Source organism: Sphaerodactylus townsendi, linkage group LG15 (genome assembly GCF_021028975.2).
Source record: "Sphaerodactylus townsendi isolate TG3544 linkage group LG15, MPM_Stown_v2.3, whole genome shotgun sequence".
In the NCBI taxonomy this organism is placed as follows: Eukaryota; Metazoa; Chordata; class Lepidosauria; order Squamata; family Sphaerodactylidae; genus Sphaerodactylus; species Sphaerodactylus townsendi.
Window position 1 is genome coordinate 39,435,039 of NC_059439.1, and position 18,393 is coordinate 39,453,431.

General features: G+C 58.6%; 1 protein-coding gene across 2 annotated transcripts; it reads left to right on the top strand.

The window, feature by feature from the left end:
- Window positions 1-1,913: 1,913 nt before the first annotated feature.
- On the top strand, window positions 1,914-10,912 carry AGFG2 (ArfGAP with FG repeats 2). Of its 2 annotated transcripts, none has more exons than XM_048516968.1 (12): window positions 1,914-2,136; window positions 3,969-4,062; window positions 4,201-4,316; window positions 4,539-4,659; window positions 6,039-6,174; window positions 6,343-6,462; window positions 6,843-6,945; window positions 7,376-7,443; window positions 7,538-7,624; window positions 8,026-8,154; window positions 8,511-8,596; window positions 9,187-10,912. In XM_048516968.1, the coding sequence occupies exons 1-12, from the start codon at window positions 1,940-1,942 to the stop codon at window positions 9,256-9,258; spliced, it is 1,329 nt and encodes a 442-aa protein (XP_048372925.1). In that variant the 5' UTR covers window positions 1,914-1,939; the 3' UTR covers window positions 9,259-10,912. The 2 variants fall into 2 exon arrangements, with proteins under 2 accessions (XP_048372925.1, XP_048372926.1); XM_048516969.1 differs by having other exon boundaries at window positions 7,379-7,443.
- The last annotated feature ends 7,481 nt before the right edge of the window (window positions 10,913-18,393 follow it).

Consider the following 18,393-nt stretch of genomic DNA (forward strand, 5'->3'; position numbering starts at 1 on the left):
GTGTCTATTTCTGACTTGCAGCGTGAAAGACGGGATGGAGAGTTTAATTTAATTCATTTATATCCCACTTTTCTTCCCAATGGGGACCCAAAACAGTATTCATCGCTCTCCTGTCCTCTGTTTTGCCTTCACGACAACCTTGTGAGGTAGGCCAGGGCGCGAGAATGTGACTGGCCCAAGGTTACCCAGCGAGATGCCCTAGCACAAGTGGGGATTCGAATCTGGGTCTTCCAGATACTAGTCTGACAACCACTACAGTATGCTGGCACATTTGAATGGATTGGTGGTTATGAGAAGAATGCCCGTGCCTCTTGCAGGAGCCCAGAAGAGGTGGACGTTTCTTTTATTAATTCATTTATTTAAAGCATTTCTAAAATTTAGTCGCCACAGTTGCATTGGATGAAAAAAACCCTGTGTTTTCTCCCCATGTCGTTGAGCTACACAAAGAACCGTATGTGGCCATTTCCAAAGAGGAGTAACAGAGTTATAATAATCCCAGATGTGATTTTATTCCTATAGATTGCTGCCACATGAATGCACACACGGAAAGACCTTCCTCTTTGGTTCAGAAGCACAGCCTGGCTGCCTCAAAGAACAGACACCCCAGATCACCCCCCTGACTGAAAACTGACTAAAAACGACGATCCTCCAGCAGCAGAAGTTCCTGCAGAAAGGGCACCGCCGGAAGCAGCCCCTCCCCGCCCCGCGTCGTTATATCGACCCTTCCTGTCGTTATAACGACATCACCTATCACATGTTGTTATAACGACATCACATTTCACATGTCGTCATAACGACATGGGACGTCGTTATAACGACATCTGATGTAATAACAACGTCCGATGTCGTTATGACGATGTCCCAGGTCGTTATAACGACAGGAAGGGTCGATATAATGACGCTGCCGAGCTCAGGAAAAGAAGAGGAAGCGCTGCTGCCCCCTGGTGGATCTGGCCTCTTACTCCAAGGGCTTTGCAGCCCTGGTCTTTGTCGCCCCCTGCTGGGGTCTCCAGCCCCACGCATGCCTCCCTTTCCCGGGACCAGAACTCCCCCCAACCACCCAGCAGCTTCCCAAAACGGCACACCGGCAGCAGCCCCCCCCCACAAGGGCTGGACTCTGGGACGACACCCCCCCTCCCACAGATCCCCCTCTCAAGCACACCGGTTTTCACTCCTAACTTCCACCACACCTGCCCTGGCTGGGGGAACCCCCCCACCTCGTTCCGATAAACTGCAGCAGCTCAGCCGAATCAGCCCCCCAGAGATCGAGAGAGCCGACCCCTTTCCCGGGCCCCCCTGGGGCCACGCCCCTCTGAGCCTGCCCTCGTTAGAACGACCATGGCCATCGCTATAACGATTGCGGTCGTTTAATGGCCATTGCCATCGTTCTAACGAGGGCAGGCTGGGGGGGGGCATGGTGGGGGGGGGGCGGGAAAGGGGTCGGCTCTCCCGACCCCTGGGGGCTGATTTGGCTGAGCTGGTGGGATGCGGCCCGGCAAACGAGGGCCTCGGTGTGAATGTTGTGCTGGAGGAACCGGAGAAGGGGGTGGGGGTGGGGGGCGTCAAAACATGCTCATGGCTCCAGCAAGCCCAGCCCCACAGAAGACACCAGAGGGGTCCTTTCCCACTCAGAGCGACCTCATGGCCACGGCCTTTCCAATGTCCCCTTCTTGTTCCTCTTCTTCTTCTGAGCGGGGGGGGGGGCTGCGGGCGTGCTCAGGTCGCGCGCCGGACCACGTGATCCGCAGAGCCCCCTCCCTCCCTCCCTCCGCCCTCCCTTTGACGGCCCCGGCGCCCCAGGGCGGAGCATGCGCGGTGCGGGCGAGGGGGGCTGCAGGTCGAGGCGAGCGTGCGTCACGCGCGGGGGGCGGCGGCGGCGGCGGCGGCGGCGGGCGCATGCGCAGTGCCGCCGAGCGCTGAGGGGCGAGGGTTGGGGTCGATGGCGGCCGCCGGGTCCGGCGCGAGGAAGCCGGGGTCCCCGCGGGACTCGGAGGCGGAGGTCTGGTCCCGCCGCGTCAGGGAGCTGGTGGGCGCCGAGCCCGCCAACCGGCTCTGCTTCGAGTGCGGCCAGCGCGGCGTCACCTACGTCGACATCACCCTCGGCAGCTTCGTCTGCACCGGCTGCTCGGGGGCGCTGTGAGTGCGGGCCGGGCCGGGGGGCGGGGCTAAGGCGCCCCTGGGGGCGGGGCCATCACGCGAAGGACCGCCCCCCATGCGCCCCCCCGCCTGTACAGGCAGCAGCTACACGGGGGTGGGGGGGAGAGCGGCCAAGGTCAGCCCCCGCGAGCGCCTCGCAGTGCAGGATCAGACAACCCAGGCGGGGGGAGGGGGGCGTCCCGCGCTGCCTCTGGCCATGGAGGCTCTCCGGGACTTCCCCTGATGGTCCGCAGTTCAGCCGAAGCCCAGGAAGCGTCTCCTGCGATCAGGGGTCTGCAACCTGTGGCTCTCCAGATGTTCATGGACTACAATTCCCATCGGCCCCTGCCAGGTTGCAGACCCCTGCTCCAAAGACCTCCTCCCAGGACTTCGGCTTTAGGAGCACCTGAGCCCGGCTTTGCTCAGTCCCAACAGCTGCATGAGCGCCCAGGCCTGGACCGCAGAGGAGCACCCACCCCTGACAGGCCCTTGCAGGACGGAGCTTGTGTGGGAGAAGCTGCCGCTGAAAGCAGGCCCCCCTCCCCAGCTGACTGCCCCTGCGGGGGGGGGGGGGTCCCTGCTTGCTTGACTAGGATGCAGCCACAGAAATCTTCCATCCGTTCCTACTGCAGATGTTCATTTGATTGTCTGCAAGTTCACTGAAATGCTTCTCTTCGAAATGTAGCCGGAGCCATGGCTCTCAGGCAGACTGAAATGGGGGGGGGGGACGGGGGGGGGCTGTGCTCCGAGGCTGCCCCTGTCTGCCCAAGCGGTGAGTGGCCGGTTCTCACGTAGTGGAGCAGACTACACAAAGGGGTGTGTGCAGAGGTACCAAGCAAGCTTAATAGCTCCGGGACGGCACGAGGACCCCGGCCTGCCCAAAGGGTGATGGAGGCAAACCGTTGATTGGGGCGGTGGGGAGAAATAGCCTTTCCAGCATTCTTTCGGCAAACCTTGTGGACTGCGCAGGAGACTAGCCGCTGGAATACAACCCCCAAATACCTAAAGACAGACGCTGGGACGTATTTCTTCCCTTTCATTTTCTCTTCGGCTAAATACCTTCACCTTAGTTTGATCCTAGTTAACTTTTGAAAAGTTGCTTTTGTAATAAGAACTGAACTGCTTGATCAATCTCCCAAGGCCCGTTTGAGCATAAGATATCAATACTGTGTTGCGTGCGTGCCTTGGGCTTCCTCCCTTGCTTTTACTGGGAAAAACAGAGTTGCTTGCAAAATGCCACCCTGTCAGGGCAGGGTGCCTGCTGGGCAGGCTGAGTCAAAGGCAGGGCCTGACGAGTTTTCAGCAGATAGCCCCACATGTGTCTCGCCTGCAACCCAAGGGAGCCCTTGCACCTAGCTCTGGCACCTGCCAGCCCCCATGACGTAGAGCTTCAGGTGTCTCACAGCGAGGTTTCGTGTCCTGGCTCCTCGCTGCCCCCCAGTCTGGCTGAATCCCCGAGTGGGTCGTCCACATATGAGGCTAGCGGCTGCATGAATGATTTTCTGAATATTTCATGTTATCCTTAGAATAATTTACTGTTGAGAATCAGGAAATGGTGCCTCAGCAGTTCTAAGGAGCATCGCTCAGCCAGTGGAAGCCTGGCCGGAGGAGGAGGGGGGCCAGCATCCAGGCCTGTGTCCTGAGGGCTGGTGCCCCTTCTTGGGTGATCCTGCCTCCTCCACTCCTACAGGGAGACCTGGCACCAGTCCTCAGCTGGACACGTGGTTCCTTGAACTCGGGAGTCCTGGTTCCCGTTCCCTTCCAGGCTGCTGAGACGTGGCTTCCTTCCAGCGTTTCTAAACAGCCGGTGCCTTTTTCTCATCCCGCTGCAGCCGTGGCTTGAACCCCCCTCACCGAGTGAAATCCATCTCCATGACAACCTTCACAGAGAGCGAGGTGCAGTTCCTCCGGTCCCGGGGGAACCAGGTGAGTTGGAGGCTGGAGCCTGCCTGCCCGCCTGTGACCCTGGGCAGTGGCTGGGGAGTGTGGCTGAGAGGGGGGGGGCTGCGCCTGCTCTGACCCCTGACCTGCCAGGTCCTGCTCTGACTCCGCCCCCTTCCCAAGGCCTGTCGGAAGATCTGGCTGGGCTCTTTTGACTCGCGGACATCTCTGCTCCCGGATTCCCAGGACCCTCAGAAGCTGAAGGAGTTTCTGCAGGAGAAATACGAGAAGAAGCGATGGTGAGGGGTGGGAGGGGAGGAGCCGCAGGAGGGTTGAAGTCCTCTTGTTGCCAGGGGCTCTGAATTCTGGCCTGGAGGTGGATTGATTGGCACAGAGTATGGCAGGCTGGGAACCATTTGCTTATCTGTCCCAGCTTGTTTCCGGTGGCAACAGGAGGGAGGGACGGCCGCTCTGGGAGGCTGTGCCGGGTGGCTGATCCTCCCCTCTGGTTTCACCCGCAGGTACGTCACGCCGGAGCCGGGCAAAAGCTTGTCTTCTCTCGCTGCCCAGAGCTCCACCTCAGAGGCCAAGACGCTCCTGGGGGACTCGGGGCCAGTGGCTGCAGCCATCAAGCCTGCCCAGGTTGGAGCTGCTGCGCATCACTCTCGGGGGGACAGATAAGTGGGGCTTTCCTGGTGCCATCATCTCACATGAGGTTTATGTCAGCCGTGACCAAGTAAAAAAAGGGGGGGCGGTGCTTGTGGCCAGGAGACGCGCTGCCTTCAAGCCAGCTGCCTGAGCCTGCTAGCTGTTGACCCTGTGAGGGTTATCCTGTCCCTGTGGCAGAGTCCTGACTTCCTTTCGTGGCTCCTGCTGCCTGCCTTGACCTCCTCTGGAGCCGTGGTGAGTGGGGCTGCCTCTCTGACTCGGCTCCTGGGAACAGGACTGGGGTGTCATTCCACTGGTCTTCCCTGCAGAACGCGGCAGCCCACTTCCGTTTCGAAGGCCTTCTATTGCGCTAGCTCCTGGCTGCCCAGTAATGAAGAATTCCTGGGTGCAGGTTCAGACAGGTGGCTGAGGGGGTTGCCTTTTGTCACAGGGGACCCTCGGGGTGAAGGTGGCGTTATGATGCTCATGGACTACAATTCCCATCAGTCCCTGCCAGCATGGCCATTCTGACAGGGGCTGATGGGAATTGTAGTCCATGAACTGATAAGAATTGTAGTCCAATTGGCCGTGCTGATGGGAAATGTAGTCCAATTGGCCATGCTGACAGGGGCTGATGGGAATTGTAGTCCATTAACTGATAAGAATTGTAGTACTATTGGCCGTGCTGATGGGAAATGTAGTCCAATTGGCCATGCTGACAGGGGCTGATGGGAAATGTAGTCCATGAACTGATAAGAATTGTGGTACAATTGGCCATGCTGATGGGAAATGTAGTCCAATTGGCCATGCTGGCAGGGGCTGATGGAAATTGCAGTCCATGAACTGATAAGAATTGTAGTCCAATTGGCCATTCTGATGAGAAATGTAGTCCAATTGGCCATGCTGGCAGGGGCTGATGGGAAATGTAGTCCATGAACTGATAAGAATTGTAGTCCAATTGGCCATGCTGATGGGAAATGTAGTCCAATTGGCCATGCTGGCAGGGACCGATGGGAATTGTAGTCCATGAACATCTGGAGTGCCATAGGTTGGCCACCCCTGCTCTAGGCTGCTGGCCTAGATAGGTTGGCCCTCTCCCCTGAGAGCGGCAGTCGCTGTTCTCTCAGCAGGCTCTCTCTTCGCAAAACCCACCTCGTGGTCCTCCCTTCTTCACTTGGGCCCCTCTTTTGTGGCTGATTTCCCCCCCGTTTGCCAAGCAGAATGGGAACTTAAAGAAGAACCGTTTGCCTCAAGAGACGACCCAGATGCTTGCCAGCATCTGTCCCCCAGCTCAGCCATGGAGGAGGAGGAGGAGGTGAACCGGTAGGAATGGGATTTCTGGCAATTCAGGCTGATGAACTTTTATCTTCCAGTCTGCAGACAGGCCGCACCCACAAGGCCTTCAGCCAGCCAAGAAAGCCAGCATGGACCTTCTCGCCGACATTGGGGGGGACCCCTTTGCAGCCCCTCATTCTGGCCCGGCCTTTCCCGCCTTCCCTGCCTTCGGGGGTGAGTGAAGCCCTGTCTTTGTGGGGAGTGTGTGTGGCAGTCGCGCTCTTCCCTCGAAAACGCTGTGTGGCACCCTTGAGGGGCTGCTGTTCTCATTTCCCACGGTGGGTCGTTCCTCCCTCCCTCCCCCCCCTTCTGGGCTGTGTCTCCAGCCTGTTGTTCTCTCAGGCCAGGTGCCAGCCCGTGCCACCTTCGCCCCTTTTGATGCCTTTGGCGGAAGCCCTGCAGCCTTTGGAGACCCACTGACCTCTAGCCAGAGTCCTTTCCAGGGCCACCACATGGCAGCCGGTAACGCTTCCTGCTTCTTTGTGGGCTGGTGGGGCTGGTGGGCAACTTTGGTGCCAACTTTGGTGGGCAATTTTGGGCTGCTGGAGCTGGTGGGCAACTCTTAGCATGGAGGGAGGAAACTTGGATTGCTTGGCTTCTAGGTCGGAGTTGCTGGGTTCTCGGGGGTGTGTGTGTTCCACTTTATTCCAGGGGTCTGCAACCGGCTGCTCTCCAGATGTTCATGGACTACAGTTGGCCATGCTGGCAGGGGCTGATGGGAATTGTAGTCCATGAACATCTGGAGAGCCGCCGGTTGCAGACCCCTTTTGATCCCAGAGGTGACAGAAGTTGCCTCCTCCGTCAGGCGCCCCACTGTACCATGCTCCTTGTCTCCCTTATAGGTGGCACCCACATGGGTGGATTCCCTGTGTCGCCTGCCAGCCAGCCAGGAGTGAGCATTCCAGAAATGGGCGGGACTTTCAGAGTGGGAGGAGTCCCAAGCAGGTATTCAGTTTCCTTTGGGTAAGGGTCTGCTGTCAGTGGCTCTGCCCCTGAGCTATGCTCCTCCTCCTCACACAAGGCCTCCCATTGGGCTGCGAACCAACCTTCTGCTGCGGCCCCCCTCTCGAGAGCCGTAGTGGACACCTGCAGTTGGCCATCGTAGGCGCACAAGAGGCCCCCTGTTGCGGTCAGTGTGGCTGCGCCTTCAGTCTCCTCCTCCGCTCGCTGTCCGGTGCTGCGGGTCTCGGGGCCTTTCTGCAGCACCTCCAAAGGCTGTCCGCTGTAGTGCTGTCGGGTGGGGGAGGGGGAGGCCGGATGAGTAGCCGCAGGACCCCCCCCCCCCCCGTGCTCTGGCGGGAGAGGCCAGGCGCTCTGGAGCCCAGGGAGTGGCCAGCGGAGCCCTGTGTGCTGAGCTCCTCTCTTCCTTCGGCAGCAGTGCCTTCGGCGCCCTGAGCCAGTCTCCTCTCCTGCCTCCACCCAGCCCGGCTGCTGCCTACGGCGGTAAGTGTCTTCCTGCCTCCCCCTTTTGGCAGCCGCTCCTTCGCTCGCTGGCTCGCCTGCCTGTCCTTCTGCTACCTGTCCTTTTCCCTTCCAGCCTGCACCAACCCCTTCGCGACATCCGCCATCTCCCAGCCCACGCTGCCTTCGACTAACCCTTTCCAAACCAACGGCTTGGCCCCAGGTAAGACCCCGCCAGCCCCTTCCCACTTTCGTTCCCTCTAAGGGGGTTAGAGAGAGCAGAGCAGAGTCATCTGGAGTTGTTGTGGGGGGGGGGGGGCTGGTTTCATGAGAGGCAGCCCCCTCAGCCTCTGCAAAGATCCTTCACCTGCTGCCCCAGTGGCCGTGGTGGGCCTACGTGGGCGTGGATGAAAACACGCATGGCTGAAAGTGCGGGAACGGGGGTTTCTCAGCTCTCAGTCCAGCAGTATGGCAGCCGCACAGGTGCTGCCGGTGGCCTCCCGGGAGAGTCGGGGCTCCTGCTGTCCAACCCGACAGCTCTCTGGTGTCACCTGGGCAAGGAGCACAGAGTTGGCCTCGGCGGTGGGTGGATTCCAGGGCTTCCTTCTGGCTCTCTCCTTGCAGGCGCCTTCATGGTGGGCTCCCCCAGCAGCTTCTCCGCCTCCCCCCTTTCCGGCATCTTTGCGTCTCCCTTGCAGCAGCAGCAGCAGCACTTCCACCCACAGGCGTTGGTGGGGGAGCAGCAGAGTGGGGGTGAGTGGACCTTGGGGGGAGGTGGGGGGCAGGGGCGCTTGGGCCTGCTGAGTCCTTGCCCTCGCCTTTCTTGTCCCTGGCTGTCAGAGGGGCCTCTTGGCTGCTCAGTGGGCGAGTCCTCCCGGGGGCTCACGTCCCACACAAGCGCCAGGAGGTCCTGGGATGGGTGGGCCCCGTGGCGGAGGGCAAAGCCCCCGGGCCCTTCCCTGCCAGTCTGACTCTTCATCAGAACTTCCTTGGGCAGAGCTCTCTGGCGTGGCCTCCCGGCCCTCTGCGTGAGAGGGAGGAGGGTGGAGGCAGGTGACTTCCCCCTCACAGCTCGGCGTCCTCTCGCTTGGCTTTCCCGCTTGCTGCAGGGTCCCCCTTCGGTGGATTTCCTATAGCCAAAGCTGGACAGAGGCCCCTCGGACAGCCAGCGAGCATTTCAACCAACCCGTTTGTGGTAAGGCCCCTCCGGTGGGTGAGAGAGGTTGTGGGAGGTGTGTGTGTGGAGGGAGAGGGAGGTGGGTCCCATTTAACCCAGCCTGACAACTACCGTCCTTCTGTGAGGCGTGCCCCACCCCCTGCCCAGGGTGGAGAATAGTCCCAAGACCCTTTCCCTGCCCTCAGCACCTGCACGTGTGTGTTCTCGGCCTCTCGCAGCTTCTCCGGGGCTTTGTTGGTGTCAGAGTGTCCCAGTCTCCTGGGACAGGAGCAGCAGTGGCGTAGGAGGTTAAGAGCTCGTGTATCTAATCTGGAGGAACCGGGTTTGATTCCCAGCTCTGCCGCCTGAGCTGTGGAGGCTTATCTGGGGAATTCAGATTAGCCTGTGCACTCCCACACACGCCAGCTGGGTGACCTTGGGCTAGTCACAGCTTCTCGGAGCTCTCTCAGCCCCACCCACCTCACAGGGTGTTTGTTGTGAGGGGGGAGGTCAAGGAGATTGTAAGCCCCTTTGAGTCTCCTACAGGAGAGAAAGGGGGGATATAAATCCAAACTCTTCTTCTTCTTCTTCTCCTGCCACTCACCAGCTCTTCTGTCTCTCCCTCGCAGACCCCGATGACCACAGCACCACCCATCCCCTTTGTTCTGGGGAAACACCCTCCCACCAACCCTTTCTTATAGCGCTGGCAGCCACCGATGCTGGAAGACTGCCCCACACTGTCCCTGCCTCTGTACATAGGAGCGCGTCCTGCCAGGCGGCCTTTGCCTCTTTCTGTCTGTTGCTGTCTCTGCCTGGCCAGCGGGCGGGTGAGGAGCTGCTGTATCTACTGGCTGTTCTAGAGAGGGCCTGGCTCAGAACAGCGCATGATGGGTCTTGCTGGGAATCCGGCAGTAATGCATGCTGGGAGAAAGGTGGCAGGCAGGGAAGTGACGGGCTCAGACAAGCACTTTAAGGGGGAGGGGGAGAACTCTGCAGTTTATGCTGGGGCCGGGTGTCAAGGTGAGGCCATTGCTGTGTAGCAGTGCATGCTGGGAAAAGGGAACTCTCTCGAGGCTGCTGCAGTCTCAGACCTCCCTGTTCGCCGCCCCCTTTCCCCTCTCCCAGCAGCCCTTGCTCTCGGCACTGCTGCGTTGCCAAGGGCCAAAGTTCATTTTTCCGCTCGGCCTCTTGCAGGACGCTTCTCTGCTTCCCAGCTGTCCTGCCCCAGTGAACGCCACCGTGTGGGTCCTTAGGGAGAGGCGTCCAGGCTCTGCCTATGGAGCAAGAATAAGCCTCAGACTCTACAGGGCTGGGGAGGGGGCTCTACCTTTACCCATCCTCCCCCTCCTCTCGTTTCTTTCACCAGTTGCACTAACTGAAAAGGGACTGGAGCAGCTGGTTTGCCACAGGAGTCTTTGCAGCACCCCTGCATGCCAAAGGGAAGGAATAATAATAATATTCGGAGCGGGGCCTGAGCTCTGCATGGCTACTCTTGCAGGGCTCGGTGGTCCCTGTGGCTGCCCCGGGAAACCCCTGTCTTGTGTTCTCCAGCTCCTTGGCCCGTGGGGAAGGGGTTGGCTGGCCGGCGTTGCGACTGGAGTGCCCTGCCCAGCTCCCGCCTCTGGGCAGAATTTGTAAGTGCGCGGAGCATGAGATTGCAGTGACCTCTGCCTCCTGCCCACCTCGTTGCTCTTTCTTTTCCCCTCGGCCATGGCTAGTACTTGGCTGTTGCCTCCTGCCATAGTCCACGCCTCCCATCTCACCAGAGGACCCCCACCCCACCCCCCGGGGGGCCCTCCTCCGCACGAACGGTTGTCAGGAGCTGAGGTGGTGACGCTTCGCAGCCGAGCTTGTCCTGTGATTTCACAAAATCTGTGATTCCTCTTCGGGTAACCATTTTACTTGATCGGAAGCAGGTGCAGACGTCCTGATTAAATGTTGGGGGCTTGGAGCACTTAATTGGGGCTCTCCTAAGGAAATGGGGCGGGGGCTGCTTTAGTTTGCTGCGTTCTTCCTTCCGTCCCCATGCCTTCCCTTTGTTTCCCTGGTTTGACTCTGGGACTTGGGACTCTTGTCTAAGGTAATGGCCCCTTCCTTTCCTGTGACCTGGGGCTTCTTTTTGTAATCTCTGGTCTCCATCCCCCACCCGGAAGTAAAAGGGGGGGTGGGGTGTTCCCTGAACCAAGACTGGAATTTATATTTTCAAAGAGAAAAGTGTGGACTACGTTTTTAAAGATATATATGTATATCTATATACACACAAATTATATATATATATGAAACATACACAGGCACATAAGTTTGTTGCACTGGAAATGTTTGGAAAGATCTATATGAAAAGCTGTCTTTAAGATCTCTCCCGTGTGTGTGTCTTTTTGGGTCCGTTGCTCTTTCCTCCGCGCTCGCTCACATGTCGGGGCTTCTTCTGGGGCCAAGAGGTTGCGGCAAAGATTTACCCTTGGGGTCCGAAAACTGGCAACGAACTGCAATTTAGTAGTAAGCACTCCAGTGTTTGCACCAAAACACCCAGGGAGAGAGAGGGGTGTGTGTGTGTGTGTGTGTGTGAGAGAGAGAGAGAGAGAGAGAGACAGCCTGGCTGCATGCTCCTTTTAAAAAGGTATTTGGTCCACTGAGCGAACCTGAAGCAAGGCCTGGGTCCTGAGGGCACACCAACCAGTGATCGGCTGGTGGAAGCGTTGGCAAAAGAGGTCACCGTCTGCCCCGACCCAATGCCTGCGTTGGGCCCCCTGCAAAAGGCGCAGCTGCTGTTCGCACCCCAAACAGTGGCTCCCCTCCCCCTCCCATGTGCTCCCCTCAGGTTAACTCTTTCTGGCAAGAGAGCCAGCTGCCTCCAACCCCCGCAGGGTGTCCCCCAGGCCCTTTTGTGTACTCTAGTAGTATGTCAGGCTGCACAATTGCCTGTGCAGTGGTCCCCAGGATTGGCCAGAGAGTAGTGCTAGAATTAAACTACAAGAGAGCAGCAGTGGCGTAGGAGGTTAAGAGCTCATGTATCTAATCTGGAGGAACCGGGTTTGATTCCCAGCTCTGCCGCCTGAGCTGTGGAGGCTTATCTGAGGAATTCAGATTAGCCTGTGCACTCCCACACATGCCAGCTGGGTGACCTTGGGCTAGTCACGGCTTCTCGGAGCTCTCTCAGCCCCACCCACCTCACAGGGTGTTTGTTGTGAGGGGGAAAGGGCAAGGAGATTGTAAGCCCCTTTGAGTCTGCTACAGGAGAGAAAGGGGGGTATAAATCCAAACTCTTCTTATTCTTCCTTTGAGGGAAGGTGAGCTTTAGCGTGCAGACTCGGTAGTGTACCATAGAGCCTAGGAGGAACTGACGTCCCAGAGCGACATCTCCACTGAACTTCCTCCCCTCCCAAGCTACTCTTACCCCAGCCAACACCCCACACTTCTGGGAATGTCCAAAACCAGTTGACGGACAGTTGGTTTGCCCTCCAATGTGGTTTGGAGCCCCTTCTGTGGCTTCCTCCCAGGGCAGAGAGGCTGACGCTTTGCAGTCGGGGCCTGGAAGGCTCTTGGAAGGAGAAGGAGGAAGTGCCTGCCTGGGCTCCGTGGCACGCCTTGCCAGCAGCCCCATGTCGGCCTGGGTGTGCGCTCCTGCTGTCCCAGAGAGCCACCAGGGCCTGGGTCTTGACCCCTTCTTCCCACCCCGCTACTCCCCAGCAGGGCTCCTCCGCCGGACCCCCCCACACACACACCGGTGCCCTCCCGCTCCCCCCCCCCCCCGGTTGCATTTCAGACTCAGGCGTGGAGAGGAGGCCGGGTTGTATTGCGAGGCGCGTTCCCCAGGTGGGTCAGGAGTCGCTGCTGCTGCTGCTGCCCAGGCGCAACGGCCCAGCGGCCAAGGCCAGCCCGGCCAGGATCCCGGAGACGTGGCCCGTGAGGGAGCTCCTGCAAGAGGGGAGACACCACTCGCCAGTCGCCCGGCCGGCTGCCCCTGCCCTGAAAGGTGCCCGGCCGGCCTCCCGGCTCAGCCCCCCACCCACCCCGTGGCCGTGGGGCTGCCCCACTGGGCTCACCTGGGGTGCAGGAGGGCCAGCAGCAGGCATTCCAGGAGGCACAGCCACCGGGTGGTCACGGTGACACCGCTGGCCAGCGAGGCTACCGGGAAGGGCTCCACTTGCCGGCCCATGGCTTCCAGGGAGAAAAGGACCCCTGTGGGGGATGACCGGGGAGGGGGCAGCTAGCAGCCGGAGCCCAGTGGCTAGGCACGCAGCAGCAGCAGCCGCTGGGGCGGGGGTGGGAGGCTTGGGCAGTTCCTGGAGGCCTGGTGGCGTAACCTGGGAGGGTGGCCTCCAGGCCCCCACCCACCGCACAGGGGAGCTGACCTCTGACCTCAGGAGATTCTAGCCCAGAGGCGGGCATCCTAGCCGAGAGCGGGGCTTTCATCGGAGGGGCCCCCTGAGACAGAGGTGCTCAGCCAGGAGGAGCCTCACCTGAGAACCCCACGGCGCAGTGCTGCCAGTACCACTGGTGCCCGGTGAGGAGTGCCAGCAGGGCGTTGAGCACCAGGTGCAGCAGCCCCCCCAGCAGCGCCAGGAACAGCAGCAGGGTGCCCGTCTGCAGGCCGCCCGCCTCCCGCTCCATCTCCCTGCCCAGCCAGAAGAGGGTGGCCATGTTCATCAGCAGGTGGCACCAGCTCAGGTGGTGGAAAGGAGCCAGGAACAGCCGGTGCCACTGGCCCTGGTCCCACACTGTCTGCACGCTCAGGCAGGCGCCGCTGGGGGGCCGGAGGGGGCGGCAGAAGAGGGCCACGTTCAGGGCCAGCAGGGCCAGAGTGGCCCAGGGCACCATGGGGGCAGCCCTCCCCGGGAGAGGGTGGACCGTGGGCTGCAGGAGGGAGGCGACTGTGACCTCAGGGCTGATGCTGCCCTTCACCTCTGACCTCCCCCACCCCACAGGAGTGCCCCCACCTCTTGCCAGAACCAGCCCAACTTCCCCTTCGAGCTCCAAAGGCCTCAGCAGACTGGCCCTCCCTCTCTCTGCACACAGAGGGCCTATTCTGCTGCTCAGGAGAACAGCCACGGATAGACCTTGATGGGTCAGAAAATGTCAGAGGGCAGCTGTGCTAGTCTGAACAGCTGGATTTGACTCCAGTAGCAGCTGAGAGACCAGCTTGAGACCTTTGCGGGGGGAGGGGTAAACTTCTGAGAGCTCAAGCTCCCTTTGTCAGAACCACAAACATCTGGTTTGTCTCTAGGGGCTGCTGCTGGACTTGAATGCAGCTGTTTTTGCAGAAAGGCAACTCTTGAAGGGGACTCGCAGGACTTTTACGATGCCTTCTGACAAGGTGGGGGGGGGGCAACACCAGACCGCCTCTCCTTGGGCCCCCATGTGTTGCAGTCCAGCGCCATCAGGTCTGGTGGGCCACACAGATGCACCCTGTAAAGGTCCACGCCCTGACCAGCGGGCCCACAAGAAGACCGGCCGGCCCTTTAAGAGTCAGGCAGCCACTGACAGCAGACCTAGAAGCTCCGCCCAGGTTATTGCTCACAAGGAGCCCTTTGGCCAGACTGGCCCTCTCCTGCTTCCAGTAACAGCCCCCGTGGGAGCAGCAGAGGACAAATCTGCCCCCCCCCCCCCCCCGAGTCTTCTGCCTAAATATTTGTATCCCCCTTTTCTCCCCAGGACTGCCCACTGCATCTAAGTCAGTGGTGGCGAACCTATGGCACGGGTGCCAGAGGTGGCTCAGAGCCCTCTCTGTGGGCACGCACAAACAGAGTCGCCCCCATCCCCCCCCCCACACACACATCTAGGCTGGCCTGGGCCACTGAGCTCGATTATTAGCATTAAACCAAAGACCTAGTTTTGGGGAAGCAGTGTAGGTAACCCGGTTAAGCGCTGTTAAACCCCACTGATTTTCATGCAAAGAACTAAAGCATCCTTTACCTGGCAGTGCCTGGCTGCTGCAATGGGCTTGCTTCGGTAAAGTCCTCCTCGGTGGTCGCGGATTCACCCGGCAGTAGCTGCCCGCTGTTTCCAAAGCAAAGCCACAGACTACCATCACAACCTTCTGAGAACACACGCTTCAGAGCCAACCGCTTTTTTTTCCAAACTAAACCTGCCAGTATTCAGGTTAAATTGCGTACCAGCAAATAAGTGGGTCTTGGGTCGCAATTTGGGTACTCGGTCTCGAAAAGGTTTGCCATCACTGATCTAAGTCGTACTATCTGTTGCTGCTAGGTTTGTTCCTGCTATGCAACGTTTGCATCGGTTAATGTGTTTTCTGCCAATTGCCCATGCAGGCAGGGGCTGATGGGAATTGCAGTCCATGAACATCTGGAGTGCCATAGGTTCGCCACCACAGCATTAGGACCACACCATTCCCACAGTACATTTGAAAGTGGCCCACATAACTCTGAGTTCCCAGAAGCACGGGGGGGAACCAGCCCTCTCTAATCCCAACTGAGACGTGACGGCAAAGGCTGCAAATCTGTTTGCAGTTGGTTGTGGCTGTGATGTGACACACACACACACACACCGGTCTGTGATCCCAGCAGCCTTGGGAAGCCCGACTGGGCCACGTGCCGAGGAGGGTGCCGGGAGCGTGCGGGTGTCTGCAGAGACTGTTTGGCCACAAACACCGGGGTGCCTGGCAGAAAACAGGGTCAGGTTTGGTAAACACCCTGGCTCGGCACCCACAGAACTACCAGGAAATTGGTTTCTCTGGCCACCCTGCACGGAAGCGGGTGAGGCTGCGTGCATCTTGGGCAGAGTTTATGTCTACAACTGCAGCTGATGATGGGTACCACGTGAGAGTAGAGCTTCTGCAACACACAAGCCCTTGGCAGGTAGGCCTGATGCAGAACTTTTTTACATTTTATTTTATTATTATTGTTTTATTTAGAGTCATAGAATCGTAGAGTTGGAAGAGACCCCCAAAGGCCATCCAGTCCACCCGCCCTGCCATGCAGGAAGACACAATCAAAGCACTCCTGACAGGTGGCCACCCAGCCTCTGTTTAAAAACCTCCAAAGAAGGAGATTCCACCACCCTTTGGGGCAGCAGCACATATTCCACTGTCCAACAGCCCTGACTGCCAGGAAGTTCTTCCTAATGTTTCGGTGGAGTCTCTTTTCCTGCACCTTGAACCCAGGACTCCTGGTCCCGGTACTCCGGAGCATCGGAAAATAAGCTTGCTCCCTGATCAGTAGCAGGACCTCCCTTTCAAGTGGTTGTCATGTCACCCCTGAAACTTCTCTTCTCCAGACTAAACCTACCTACTTCTGTTACGTAAAGTCCGCCTTTCTTAATGGTACTCAAGGAGGATGTCACGGAGTCAACAGAAGCCTAAACACAGAAATGAAGCAAAACATAAACATCAGTTTGACATTATACTTCTCCAGATGTGGATTACAGCTTATCATCCCCGCCACCGCGCTGGCAGGGGATGAGTAACCGTAGTCCATAAAAAAATCTGGAGGGCTGCAAGTTTGACACTCATTTACAAAGTTAATTCATGGTGGGTCCTAGTTTCCAGCAAGCTACTGGGGGGTGTAGAATGCCTTCGCACCCAGGCCTCCTGCAGCCATAGCTTCTATAGGGCAGTGGTGGCGAACCTATGGCACGGGTGCCAGAGGTGGCACTTCAGAGCCCTTTCTGTGGGCACTTCGTGCACAGATTCGTCATGAGCACCAATAATACTGGTCATCAATAACAATCTACCCTGCCTGCAATGCTACACTTGAAAGTAAGCTCGCTAAGGGTACGGCTTGCTTGGGTAAATCTTCCTACGGTCGTGATTAACCCATTTGAAGCGTTGCACGGTTGCTTCACCTACTCCCGAGGAACGCGTTTCTAAACTAAAACCTCAGTATTCAGATTAAATTGCTGTGTTGGCACTGTGCAATAAATAAGTGGGTTTTGAGTTGCAATTTGGGCACTCGGTCTTGAAAAGGTTCGCCATCACTGCTATAGGGCAAGCCCATTGACCAATCAAGTGGGAGGCCCCTGGAATTCCAGCCCCCCCCCCCCATCTTCCACACCTCTCCCCAAAGACATTCACCCAGTGGATACTCCCCCCTTTCAAAAGCCTTGTTGGTTGGCTCCACCCTGCTCCTTGCTTGGCACTGAAGCATTTCTTGATCCCTGACCAACCTTGCAGGGTTGCTGTGACGCAGAGCGCTGCATTGAGCTACAGCTGTGGCTTATGTAGCCACCACAGTTTTCTTTCTCGAATGTGCACCCTCCCAGAAGGAGCTGCTGCTGCTGCTGCTGCTGCCAGACTTGCAGGAACGAGAACAGACACAGGAGTGCCTCTGAGCACGTTTAGAGTGCAGTGCGTTGATCTCTGCATCATTGCAGCTCACAGCAAGCAGACCCTCATTAGCCAGAGTAAAGGGCTTTCTCCGCAAAGTCTCCCAGGGACGCACTGCAGAAGATCGCCACAAACATTCTGATAATAATGACGAAACTGGGGTCTCTTATTGCTACATACAGCTCATTGTAAGTAGGAAATGTGTTAAATGAGAGTCCATTGGTGCAGCTGCCCTGGTAGAAACCCACACATTGGGGCCTGGGGGCACAAGACCAACAGGGGGGGAGCAGTAGTCCCTGTTCTAGTGTGTGTGTGTGGGGGGGGGTAAAGGTATTGCTTGTGTAAGGGGTGAAGGTGTTGCTTTTGCACTGCACCAGGATTTCAGGTGTTCCAAAGGACAGCAGCACATTATTGGGGAGGTGGGGGGACAGCTCCGGTGGAGACAGGACTTATCAGGGGCTGAGCGTTTGGTGTAAATAACTCCCTGCCCTTTGTCTGTCCTCTGAGCCTCTCCCGGCAGACGGCCCTGCCTGCCCCCTCGAAGGAGCCCCTCCTTACCGTACCTGTGGCTCTGCAGGTGTTTGGCTCATGGGTTCTCTCTCTCTGTTCCTTGTGCAGAACTGGGCGGCCCCTGGCGTGTAGCGATTCAAAAGGTCTAGGATGCTTCTCCATCCATCTGCACATGCAGCCCCACCCCCCCTGCCCAATACTTGGCCTGGCAGCCCAAAGCAAGCCATCCTCTCCAAACTGGGAAATTGAGTGGGGGTCGTCTATTACCCCAGGGAACAGACTGCAGGGGCCGCCTCACCTGCTGCTCCCACAAACAGCTTGCAGGTTTCACGACCACTGTTGGGGGCTCCGGCTGAACCCCAACGGTTTGCCACCATCAGTTACTTGGGGGGGGGGGAGTCAGTGAGAGGGGAGGTCTTTCGGCTATGGGATGGTGGTTTAGTCGCCACACCTGTTCCTTCACAACAATGAAGACCATCAGCTTCGCAACAAGATTTCTGAAAGGGCTGAGGAGCCCCCCACCCTGGACAGAAAGCAGCAGCCCCAAAGCCAGCGCTGAAGTCAAGGGGGGGGGGGGGAGGAGAAGCATTTCCCAGAACGGGTTTTATGGCCACAGCTCTTTACCAGCAAGTGCTGCGTTTGCAGGCATCTGGCGAAGGTGTCCGTGGCCTCCTGAGGCCTGCGCTGCCCGCCGTGGGTGGCTGGGGCCGGGGCCAGCCTGAGCTGGGCCCATCGCCGGCAAGGACACGTCTGATCTGTGTTTAGAGGTTCAGGGCTGCACGGTCTGCTCTTCCTCTCATTTATCTCCACAGCAACCCTCTAAGGTAGGCTAGGATGAGCATAACCCCTCAGGTCTGTCAGCAAGTTTCACGGGTTCTCCTGCCCCCCCCCTTTCCGTGGTGGCCAGAAGGTGCCTGGGCTGAGGGAGACCACCAGACCTCCTCCCCGCCAGGTGCGCGGGGTGCGCGCGGGCTGCGTGTTTGACGGGGCGGGCGGGCGAGCGCTTCTTCTGGCGCACCTGCGGGCCTGGAAGGCAGGGCCCCCG